Source organism: Phascolarctos cinereus, unplaced genomic scaffold, assembly GCF_003287225.1.
Source record: "Phascolarctos cinereus isolate Bilbo 61053 unplaced genomic scaffold, phaCin_HiC Scaffold_5;HRSCAF=322, whole genome shotgun sequence".
Lineage (NCBI taxonomy): Eukaryota > Metazoa > Chordata > Mammalia > Diprotodontia > Phascolarctidae > Phascolarctos > Phascolarctos cinereus.
The window spans coordinates 322,812,364-322,824,606 of record NW_027555958.1 but is presented as its reverse complement, the minus strand read 5'-3'; the positions used below and the strand labels follow the sequence as shown (position 1 = coordinate 322,824,606).

General features: G+C 42.6%; 1 protein-coding gene across 1 annotated transcript in view; it reads left to right on the top strand.

Moving 5' to 3' along the window:
* The window catches only part of KCNN3 (potassium calcium-activated channel subfamily N member 3), a 297,364-nt gene that overhangs the window by 238,246 nt on the left and 46,875 nt on the right, over window positions 1-12,243 (top strand). Inside the window, 1 exon segment of the mRNA XM_020991956.2 lies at window positions 9,354-9,495. Coding sequence (XP_020847615.2) covers window positions 9,354-9,495 — 142 coding nt within the window.

The window sequence follows — 12,243 nt, the reverse complement described above, 5'->3', positions numbered from 1 at the left end:
GTCAGAAACCCTAAATCAGTGAGATCAGTGTGAGAAAAGTTTGTCAAAAGAAGCAAGTTCTATCTAAAAAGCCTCTGAGAAAGGATGAGGGGCGGGAAGTGGGGGCGGCAGTCAGTCAATTTCCATTCATTTCCTGTCAACCTGTGGCTGTATTAGATCACAGCTACTGTCAAGATGCTAGACTCTTTGTAAGGGGACAGACTGATTCCAAACGAAGCTGAGGGATTTGGCAGCAACTTTGACAGAAGTTTGCCTGTAGAAAAGGAACAACTGGTCGACTTGACTTGCTACCCCAAATGAATAAAACAGACCTGACTCATATAGCACAATCATAACTAACTATTTTGGTGCCCAGAACAAAGGGCAAAGAGATATTGCCCTTCAGATCAAGCAGCCTGAAAAACATCCCGAACCAGCTTTTAAAAGATAAATTCAGTCTGACAGAAAGGCCTGTGGGAGAGAGACAGAGATCCTTGGGCCACGGAAGCCACTTTGGACAGGGTTGTGAACGGTTCATCCATGGAGGTGCTCCACTGCAGTGAGGCTGTAAAGAATGAGGAGAGTGGAGGAGAAGAAACCTAATATCTATTTTGACTAATTATTCTTCCTCCCTAGGTGCTAAGCTCAGTCATTTCTTTGCTGCTGGAGTCCAGCTGCTGCCAGCACTCTCTAAATTTTGGTGCCCCCAAGGCAAAGTCCCAATTGTGCTATCCTAGTTATAACTTTGCTTCTTTAATATATAAGAGAAGGTAATGCAATCTTAGAGTTGGGCAAACCTGTCAGACATAGGTGCCTACTCAGCATTCTGTCCTTTTGACATTATAGCCACTCCAAAAATAAGACTACTCCCAAATGGCAAATAATATATTCCAGATTTTCTCTTCCATGGTAGAAAAGGACTTTACCATGAGTTGAATTGAGAGAAAATCTACAAAGGATTCAATGATCTTTTATTCTCTAGAGCTACTTCTCAATACCTTCCATAAGTCTGGTTGGGAGTTTTTAGCTAGTATATGAGAGAACTCAGAATGAAGCAAAGGGAATTACAGAAACCCAGAGCAGGGAGGAATTTCATAAGTCACCCAGCCCAACCAACAGTTCCCTACCCAGCATCTCCAACCACTCAGTGGTGGGGAGAATTCTCTGTTCTACCTTTAGACTGCTCTCTTTTTTTTGTTTTGTTTTGGGGGCGGGGTTGGGGGAGTGCTTGCAGGTAATCACAGTTAAGTGCCTTGCCCAGGGTTGCACAGCTGGTGTCTGAGGCCAAATTTGAACTCAGGTCCTCCTGACTCCAGAGCCTGTGCTCTATTCACTGCACTACGTAGCTGCCCCTTAGGCTGCTCTCTTTGTTAAGAAGTTTTCCTGACATTGAGCAGATGACTCAGATCTGCTTAGCCAGCTCTTAACTTCCAGTCTTGCATCTCCAACTGCCTATTGGATATCTCAAACTAGATGTTCCATAGACACCTTAAATCCAGTAGTCCAACACTTAACTCATTATCCCCGCCAAGCCATCCCTTCTTCTAATTCTTCTATTATTTTGAGGTACTGCTATCGTCCCAGTTACCTGGGCTCAGAATCTTAGGTGCCATCCCGGGACTCCTTACTCTATCATTCACTGTCCCTGCTCCCGATATCCAATCAGTTATTGAGCCCTGTCACTTCTACTTTCTTAGCATTTCTCCTATGCACCCCCTTTTTTGTCACCTGATACTGCCACTGCCTTGACGCAGGCCCTCATCACCTCTTACCTAGACTATGGCAATAGCCTTCTGGCTTATCTCCCTGCTTCAAGTCTCTCCCCGCTCCAGTCTCTCCTTCACTCAGCTGTCAAACTGATCTTCCTAAAGCCCACAGGTTTGATCAAAGGATCATAGATTTTAGAACTTGAGGGACCTTAGAGGCCACAAGGTCGAAACCTCTCATTTTATAAATGAGCAAACTAAAGCTTAGATAGGACAAATAACTTTACCCAAGGTCACAGAGCTAGTAAGCATCTTGACAGAGGATTTGAACTCAGTACTTCCTGAATCCAAGTCCAAGATTCTATCTACTGTCAAATCTTACTGATTTTTGCGCTGAAATATTTCTGGGATACCTTTCCCATTCCATTGCCAGTATCATCACCTGATTCTGTTGCTCCACCCTCCAAAGTGGATCACCAGAGGCCATGCCTGGGAGGAGCTAAGCCACTCAGCTCTGCCCTCCTTGGGACCATACAGCCCCCCTTCACTGTGGCTATTTCCCTCCTGCCACTAGGAATGTTCCACCCTCCTCCTCCTCCCCATCACCACCATTTTGCTGAGAATTGTAATCAAATTACCACCACCCTTTCCTCCCAAAAGATTATATTAATTGACTATTTTCTTGTTCCACTTGAGGTCTCCATGACTTCCCAGATCATGACTCCGTTTCAGTAGATGTTATCTCACCTATTCAAATGAACATAAACTCCTTGAGGGCAGAGACTTCCTTAATTTTGTGTGTGTATCCCCAGCTCTTAGGTGTGGTAGGCACATAAACACTTAACAAATACTTTTCATTCTTTCACTCATGGCCCTCACCATTTCTCCCTTGAGTTCCTATGACAACCTCCTAAGAAGTCATTCTTCCTAAGAAGTCATTCTGCCATTAGTCCCTCATCTTTAAATCAGTCCTACACATAGATGCTAGAATACTCTTCCTCACAGGCCATTTCTGTTATGTCATCTTATCGCTCAGAATTTGCAGTGGTCTCTCTTTTTTGATACCAAATTCTTCATCGAAGAGGTAGCACAGCACGTATAGTGGCTGAAGTGTTGGACCTGGAGTCACAAAAACCTGTGTTCATATCCTGCCTTGATACTTATTAGCTACCTGACCATAGGCAAGTATCTTTAACTCTCAGGCAACTCTCTAAGACTGTAAGTTATAGATTGTTGGGTTCCATATCCACTAGATTATAAGCTTCTTGAGGGCAGGGACTTTTTCCTCTTTTTGTATCCCCAGTGCTTAGTACAGTGCCTGGCACACTTAGAAGTTGCTTAATAAATGTTTATTGACTGACTGCCTGGAAATAATTCTGATGTTGATGAAAGCAGAGGTCCTTGACATATAGATGTAATTCTCCTCCTAGTCTTCAAGATCCCTTTGTAAGCCCCTTCTCTTTCCTCCCAAACCCCACCATCTTGATAATCTCATTTTTCCCTCTTTCCCTACCCAGAGCTTCGGCTTCAATCTAACTATCCTATTTGTCAACCCCCAAATAGCTTGCCAATTTCTGTTTTGGTACCTTTCCATATTGGAACTGGATGGTGGAATGGAAACACCAGTCAATCAGTCTACAAACATTTATTAAGTAATCACTGTGCTCCATACAGTGTGCTAAGCGCTAAGATATAAAGATAGGCCCTCAAGGAGCATGAAACAACATGAAAATAACTAGGTACATATAAGATCTATACGGAGGAGATGGAATGTAATCATAGCAGGAAGGCACCAAAAGCTGGGTGTGGAGAGCGAGGTCTGGGAAAGAAAGTGGGATCTTAGTTGAAGTTGAAGAAGGGCAGGGATTCTAAGAGGTGGAAGGAAGGAGGGAAACCATTCTGTGCATGGGGGATGCTAATAAGATCCTGGCCAATGAGGGCCTAGTCCTTGGGAGCATGAATGGGAGATTTTTGGATGAACCCACAAGGATACATGGTGAGCTTGCTTCTAGAAGTCCATGATGGCCATGGAATGAATGAGCCTACCTCTCCATTTCAGAGCAAGTATAATACTGGACTCAGAGTCAGGAGTTCAAATCCTATCCCAGACACTTACTAGCTTTATGACCTCTTAGCAAGTCATTTAACTTCTCACAGACTCACTTTCCTCATCTGTAAGATGGGGATAATAATACCTCCTATTTCACAGGATTGTTGTGAGGATCAACTGAAATAAGATATACAAAGAGGTTTGCAAAGCTTAAAATGCTACATAAATGCTATCTATTATTATCATTAGCTAATATCATTCTATAACTTCTTGTCCATTTACTGTGTGGCCAAAAAAAAGTCCTTTGGTTGGCTGCTAAGGCAGAACTGAGAGAAAGGAAGAGGTGTAAAAACTACTTTGGGGGAGAGGGACAGCTGGGGGGTGGGGGGGAAGAGGATGCCTTTACCACCCTGTAAACAGAAAGGAAATGGTCATAGCATTTGGGAGCATGCTCTGAAGGGGACAGCTGGGCCCCTCTGTTCCATATTGGCACACACTTCCAGAAGCAAGCTCACTAAATATCCATGTGGGTCCCCTGCACATTCTCCCAGGAGTGAGGTCTCATTAACTAATCTCCACCCGCCCCTCCTCCCCCCCCCCCGCCCGCCGGCCAGTATGGTAGGTCTGTATCTCAGTGCTCCAATGTGCTTAGTGACCACCCCACCCCACCCCAAGATTAGTGGAAGTATGTGACAATGTGCAATAGCCTGCTGGGTTGAAAGTTTTTCCTTTTCACAGCTCTGGGGCTTCTTCTTCTTGTTGTTGTTTGTCCTTCATTCTCCCATTCTCTCACATCAGGGAGGTGATGCCATGACATGCAAGTGAATTGCATTTAAGTGAGGGAGGGCTGTACAAAGCCAACAGCCCCACTTTCTCCTCCAGAGCCAGCTAGATGCAGTAGCAAGATATAGATCAGGATGAATGGAGATGGCCCTGGTGCAGTGGGGACCTTGACCTCTTCAAGCTAAGGTCTTTCAAATGTGGGGTAGTTGAAGCTCCCGTTTCAGTCCCCATGACAGAGTCTAGAGCCAGGGTGGGGAACCTGCAGCCTCGAGGCCACATGTAGCCTTCTAGGTCCTCAAATGCGGCCCTTTGACTGAATCCAAACTTCGCATTTGTTCTGTGAACTTTGGGTTCAGTCAAAGGGCCACATTTGAGGACCAAGAGGGCCACATGTAGCCTCAAGGCTGTAGGTTCCCCACCCCTGGTAGACCTTCAAATTTTCCACAATGGGGAAGATATGGCTGGTTACAGGGATCTAGGGAGGTACATGGGTCCTCCTTAATACAGAAACACTCTCTTTTGGTCCTTTATGGGACACTTTGGGTAACTTGTATAATCAGAGAAGATACCATCTTTCTGATCCTGCCCATCTACTCCTACCAAATTTCCAAATACATTGGAAACAGAGTGAGAATTGAGAGCATTATCACCAGTTGCACCCCACCAGGGACAGTTAGCTTCATGTAAAGAAGCATAGAATCAAATATTTTATTCACAGCATGAAGGAAAAGAAAACAAAACTGAGAGCAAGACTAGATGAGATTCTCAAAACAATCCAGTCTCCTTGGAGAATTGTGATCAGAATAGGTGAGATGCAGAAGGAGGTAGAAGTATATCCATGAGTATCTGGTTTCTATAACAATCTTATTTTAAATTCTAGCTCCAATACTCCCAATTCCCTAAGTTTAGTGGAAGGTGAGGCTCTCCCGCCCCTATCCATAAAAATTTCTCTTTTACACCTCAAAACCTCTAAGGAGAGAGCAGAGGGAGGGTGTCTTGGGAGTGAATCCTTTCTTTCTCACCATTCCATTTAGTAATCCCACCCCTAGGATACCTTCTTTCCTCCAATCAAATCCAGTTCAATGAGCATTTACTATAATAAGCAATACTATATGCATGGCATGGTAGATAGAAAGTCAGAGTCAGGAAGACCTGGGTTCAAATCCCACCTCTGACACATCCTAGCTATGTGACATTTTGGATGTCTCAGTGTCTCTCAGTGTCCCAGGCAGTGCTTTAAGACTATAAGTTATAATAGGTCAGAAAAGGTGTTGATCTGCATCAGTAGAGGGAATTTCTTCGTGGATGTGCTTTACACCAGTAAAATCACAGGTCTAATCCAAAATGTAATAGCAGTGTGCTATGTACCAGGGCTACAAAGACAAAAATAAGAAGGAGTTCCTGCCCTCAAGGAGTTTATATTCTACTGGAGGAATACAAAATATCAACAGATAATTTTGTGACGCAGATAGGAACTAGACCTGTGATTTTATTTTTATAGGGAACTCCCAGATGAGAAATCTTCTTCTACCAATGTTTTGGTTTTTTTCAGTCATGTTTGACTCTTTGTGACCCCATTTGGCGTTTTCTTGGCAAAGATACTGGAGTGGCTTGCCATTTCCTTCTCCAGCTCATTTGACAGATGAGGAAACTGAGGCTTACAGGGTTAAATGACTTGCCCAGGATCACACAGCTAGTAAGTGTCTGAGGCCAGATTTGAACTCGTGAAGATGAGTCTTCCTGATTTCAAGCCAATGGTCTATCCGCTGTGTCACCTAGCTGCCCTCCCTATCAATATAGGTTGGTCCTTTTCTGCCACTTATAGTCTTAGTTGCCTAGAACATTGAAAAGTTAAGTGACTTGCCCAAGGTTACAGTCAGTATGTGTCAGAGGCAGGACTAGAACCCAGGCCTTCCTGACTCTCTTATCTACTATCATGAAGGGATCCTATAGGAGATAGGAAGCTGAACTCTGAAGGAAGCTGAGAATTCCAAGAGATAGCAGTAACGAAGGAATGCATACCAGGGAACCCCCCCCCCACACACACACAGTCTACCATCTTCTTCCAAAACTACTCATGACTGACATCCTCCAGAAAGTCTTGACCTTGCTTGACTCAGACAACTCCATTATTCTCTGTCCATACAGTACTTAGTGTGCACTGTATTCATTTGAATTTGTTTATGCTTATTTGGATCCTTGGCATCATCATCAGACTGTCTACTCTCTCCTATATCTAATCTGTCACCAAGGTTTATTGAGATTTCCTCTGTAAAATCACTGTAGTTTTCTCCTTCCCTTTCACCCTCCAACTGCCACCACTCCTCGGTTCATGCCCACAGAAACCCACATATAGACTATGGCAAATACCCCCTGAGAAGTCAACCTGTCTCTAGCCTTTCCCTCTTTCAATCTATTCTAATCCTTGGCAGATTAATCTTTCCAAAGCCCTGCTTTTCTAATAATTCTACAGTTTCTAACTCTGTGAGGAAAGCAGAGCGATCATCATCATCGTCATCATCATCATCATGTTTGCACATGAGAAAGCCAAGGTAAAGTGATTTGCCCAGGGTCACCCAGTTGGTAAGTGAGGGCAGGCATTCAGGGCAGGTCTCCCAATGCCAATATCAGCACTCTTTCTGTTATAGTCATGGCTTCTACTTGGAGACTGGCAGGGGCTCCCCATTGTCTTTCTAATCAAATCCTCATTCTGGTGTTATCTACTATGGGCCCCATCTTCTCTAGGCACCATTATCTCCTGTTATATGATAATACACATCATCCAAAGCAGATAGATCTCCTCCCCTCTGTCATTCCCCACACCCAAAGTGTTCATTTTTCATTAGAATTCCTTCCTCCTGCCCCATTTCTCCATGTGGTCAAATCTTTCAAGTTTCATCTTCTCCATAGGGCCACTGGCACATGAGGTCTTTTTCTCTTCCTGATCTTCTGTAATACTTATTCTGAATACTTTTCATTTTAAAACTCGATTATTATCCAATCTCTTCTTCTCTTCTTCTTTCACATGTATAAGTTGTGTTCCTACAATAAGAAAGTAAGGTTCTTAAGTGTGGTGAACCAGACCAGACTTCTTTTATGTCTACCTGAATGCCAGGAAGCATTGGGTACCAGGTATTCAACAAATTCTTGGTAAATTGAGTGGTCATTCCTTATGTGTGGATTTTTGTCCTTCCAACTAGATTGTAAACTCTTACAGGGCAAAGGTGATATCTTCTATACTTTTTCTGACTCCAACCCATGACCATGATTTTCTTAAATAATAATAATAATTGTTGATTGTCTAAAAACACACATAATGCCTCATGTAGTGGCTTTTGTTCAACATTTTACTTTGACTGATATCTTTCACTTTTGTCTTTGTAGAGAGGAATGTGGTATAGTAGATAGAGAGTTGGCCTTGGAGCCAGGAAGACTTGGGTTCGAGTCCTGCCTCAGGTACATACAAGCTGTGTGACCTTAAGCTTCATCTTTAGGTGCTCTAGGTGAACCCGTAAGACTACAAGTTGCAAAGAAAGCACCCACATTAATTATCTGGGTGTTCCTTAGAGCAATGAAATCACGGGTCCAGCCCCATTCATGTCCTATCATCAATTGATGCTTAATAAAAGGTTGGATGGATGAATTCACAAATTGGACAATGATTGGGGATGCGGGTGTAGAGGGGATGAGGAGGAGGTGTGTAGAAAACAGGAAGGAGAGTGTTCAATTTAACAAGCATTATTTAATCCCTTAGTATGTGCCAGCTACTAGGGAAACAAAGACAAAAATAAGCCAATTCCTTCTCTCAAGGCGCTTACATTCCATTAGGGAAAAGCAATATGTACCTAGGGAAATAAATGTGAAACATATACTCAGTAAGTACAAAGTAATTTGCAGAGAAGAGCACTTTCAACTTGTGGCTTCCTCAAATTAGCAATGACAAGTCTGTGATACAACTAGGGAAGGGAGCACTTTGAATTCTACAAATGCCCCTATTGAAGGTCATTAGTGGTTCCATGAAAAGATGGTGTTAGGGGAAACAATGTTATCAGGGGAGCAGCTGGTTCTCTTGGAACATTGTTTGCACATGTGTAGCAAGCTATATGGCAATAGTAAAGATGATGTAGAGGAAAGGTGATACCAAGTCTCCCCTTAGGAAAGCAAACAGTGGGTCAGCTGGGTTTTGTGGCATCACAGTGAGGTTTGGTTATAACATACTAATGGCATTATTAATAAACACCATGGACAGGACACAGTTGTGCTGGGTATACCTGTCATCACAACCATTCTTGACTTGAGGTACCCTGTACTACTCACTGAGTCAGAGCAGCCTCGCCTCCAGCCAAGCATAAAATTTATTTCTTGGGAATATGTAAAATTTCCTCACAGGAAATTGAAAGGTAGGGGGGTAGGGTTTGGGGGTTTTTTTTGTACTTTTGGACAGTTTTTTTTCCCTGTTCTCCAGCTGAGTGACTTATGAAACTATATAGTTTCAGATAAATCGCACCATCTACATTGAGCCTATCGTTTTAGTAAGGGAAATTAAATTTTGCTATAAGATTTCATCAGAACATATCTCATCAGTTCCAGGAGGAGAGTTATAGTAGAGTATAAACATAATAGGATATTTCAAATATGCAGACTTCGGTACAAGCACAATCAGGGGTTGTATCCACGAGGCAGAAGGTATCTGGAGACAGCCCTGACACCCTGATGCCATTAGGCCATTGACCTCAGCAGCAGAATCTCTGATTTTCTTGTCCTTCCCATGTTTGACTACCACCCTTGGTCTCTTGAGTGACTATTCACGATACTGTGTGTGTTCCTCTTGGCAGGTACCACGACCAACAGGATGTAACTAGTAACTTTCTGGGTGCAATGTGGCTTATCTCCATCACATTCCTTTCCATTGGGTATGGGGATATGGTTCCTCACACATACTGTGGAAAAGGTGTCTGTCTTCTCACTGGCATCATGGTGAGTATATATTATATATAATCTTTTTCCTCCCAATTTCTCTATCATCGAAACTATGAGCTCATACTTCTTGTTCAGGCCACAATGTTTTTCACACTATTCTTCATGTTAAAAACTGATGGCACTTTTCTTTGACTGCATATGTCAGTTAATCAGTAAACATTTATTAAGCAGCTACTACATGCCAGGTACCATATGATGCATGTACAATTGGGCATGAAAAGTCAGGGCTTCCTACAGGTCATTTTTTAGTTTCAGACTTCTTTTTTTTTTTCCCCAAGTTTTAAAATCCCTGTCCTTCATAAAAGGAGTTTCCCAGCCCATTAAAAGGCCTGGGTCTTAAAGCTCTATGAAGTTTAGCCTAAAATGAAATGTTGGCCTTTTTACTTTGATTGCAGCAGATCAAATGGAGAAAACACTGATTGGAGTTAATGTCAGAAAACCTTGGTTTTGTGTCCTGGTTCTGCCATTTTCTACCCATTGGACACTGAGCTACTAACTTAATGAACTCTTTGAGCCTCAGTGCCCTCATCTATAAAATGGGCACACTGATAATTGTATGACCTACCTCACAGGGTTGTTGTGAGGATTTAAGTCAGAAGGGATATGAAGTGATTTGTAAAGCTTCTGTAGCTTTCTATAGTGCTATAGAAAAATCATCATTTATTATTGTTCTACCCTTCTCATGCTTTTAGTCAATTCAGTTCTGTTCAACAAGCATTTATTGGGCACCTACTGTGTATTAAGCCAGGCACTGGGGCTGCAAAGTCAAAAATTAAACAGTTGCTACCCTCGAGGAGATTACATTCTACTGGGAATAAATGATGTGTATCTGATAAGTATATGTCAAATATATGCAGAGTAAATACAATTAAATTTCAGTAGAGGGAGAGCAGTTAGAAGTGGAAGGGTCAGGACAAGCTTCGTGCAGGAAGTGGCAACAGAGCTAAGTTTTGAAGAAAGCTAGGGGTGCTCTGAGGCAGAGATGAGAAAAGAAGAGCATTCCAAGAAGCTCAGCAAGCCCCATTTGCAAAAGGCAATGTGACTCCATTATTAGCGGACATATGGCACCACTCCCTTCATATCTCCTTTCCCTGGCAGTGGACAAAGGGATGATTTAAAAGGACAGAAACTACTTCCTCACAGAACTTTAAGTCTAAGCAAGCCAGTGATTATTCTTCAATGGTTTAAGAGCAATCTTTCTTAGGCATAAAGAGTTGGACCAACTGGCCGTGAATTTCCTTCTGATTCTCTGAATATTTATGTATCATCTTGGTAACTCAGAGGCAAATTCACTCTCTGAGGTTTAAGCTAATTCCTCACCAACCCCACTGTTGTCTATAGTACCCCTCCCCTCCTGATTTTGCCATTAAGCATTTTCTAGGCCTTGTCTCAACTGACCTAAACCCAGCCAGACTTTACCTGAATTCTAAGGGAGCACCATTGTTGGCTTCTCCAAGAGATTAACAGCCAGGTCTTAGAAGTAACAAATAGGCAGACAACTGTGCAGTCAAAATTATTTGTGGTATTGGGTACCAGGCTAGTGACTGGTATGAGGCAAAGAGAGTAGGACATGATTCTGTTTTTTCCAAGGATAGACTCTGAAGAAAAGTTTGGGTGGCTTATATTAGCAAGCAATTTTTGATATAAAAGTTAATAGCAAATCGCTCAGTACCAATGCAGGGATAAATCATGGCTAAATGTGAGCCTTAGGAACAAACACCTCTAAGAGTTTATCAGGAAACTGCATGGCACAGGTCCAACCTTCACCAACAAGTAGGGGGAATTATTCTTAACCAAAGGCTGCAAAATTGTATGGAATGATGAAGACTTTCCTGAGTCTCATCAAAACATCCCCTGGAAGATTAGAATTTCTGCCACAGAAACATCATTTGGTCAATGTCAACCCACTCAATCAGTGACAGGCCAGGTGATTCGGCAGCCATCTGATTGATGCACCAAGCTGTCAACCTTGCTGTTATTTTTAAACACCAGCCATTCTCTCTCCCAGCACTGAAATTCAACACATCCAGGAAACAACCCCTATACTGACCATTTCACGGGTTTCTTGACTATCTCTCATCTCCATGCTTCCTATCTGGAAAAGGTGAGTGGCATGGGCATGAATGACTCCTTCCTGATGACCTTGGCTCTGCCCCTTCCTTGTCTTGTGACCTGAAGCAAATCAGTTAACCTGCCCAGTCCATTACCTCATTTGTTGGCTAGCTAGACAATGGTTTCTTTGAAAGGTGATTCCACTTCCCTGGGGAAATGGTGGTAACAAAAGAAAAAAAGTATAGACAATAAGGGATCCACAGTTCCCCCTCATTATTAAAAATTCGGGGTGTTCCAAGTCTCTTTCTTGAGCAAAACTCCTCTGCTCAAATACATGATTTTTTTTTACAAAAGTGCTTTATTCTACTCATCGTTAATATTTCTCTTTTTTAACTCTTATTTTTCAATTAACAACTATTTATTTTCTTTTCCTCTCAGCTCCCTTCCCCCCCACTGGGGAGGGGGCGGGGAGAACCCATACCTAGTAACAAGTATGCATATTCAAGCAAAACAAATTCCTGCTTTGGTCATGTCCAAAAAATGCACTTCTCATTCTGCATCTTCATTGTCAGGATTTTCATCCAAATGTAAATTAGCTGCCTCACTCTGTAGTCTGCCACCATTGAGAAACCCTGGTGGTGTTTTTGTAACATGAAACTTCCCTGCTCATGCAGAGTCATCCCTTTCAAGGGT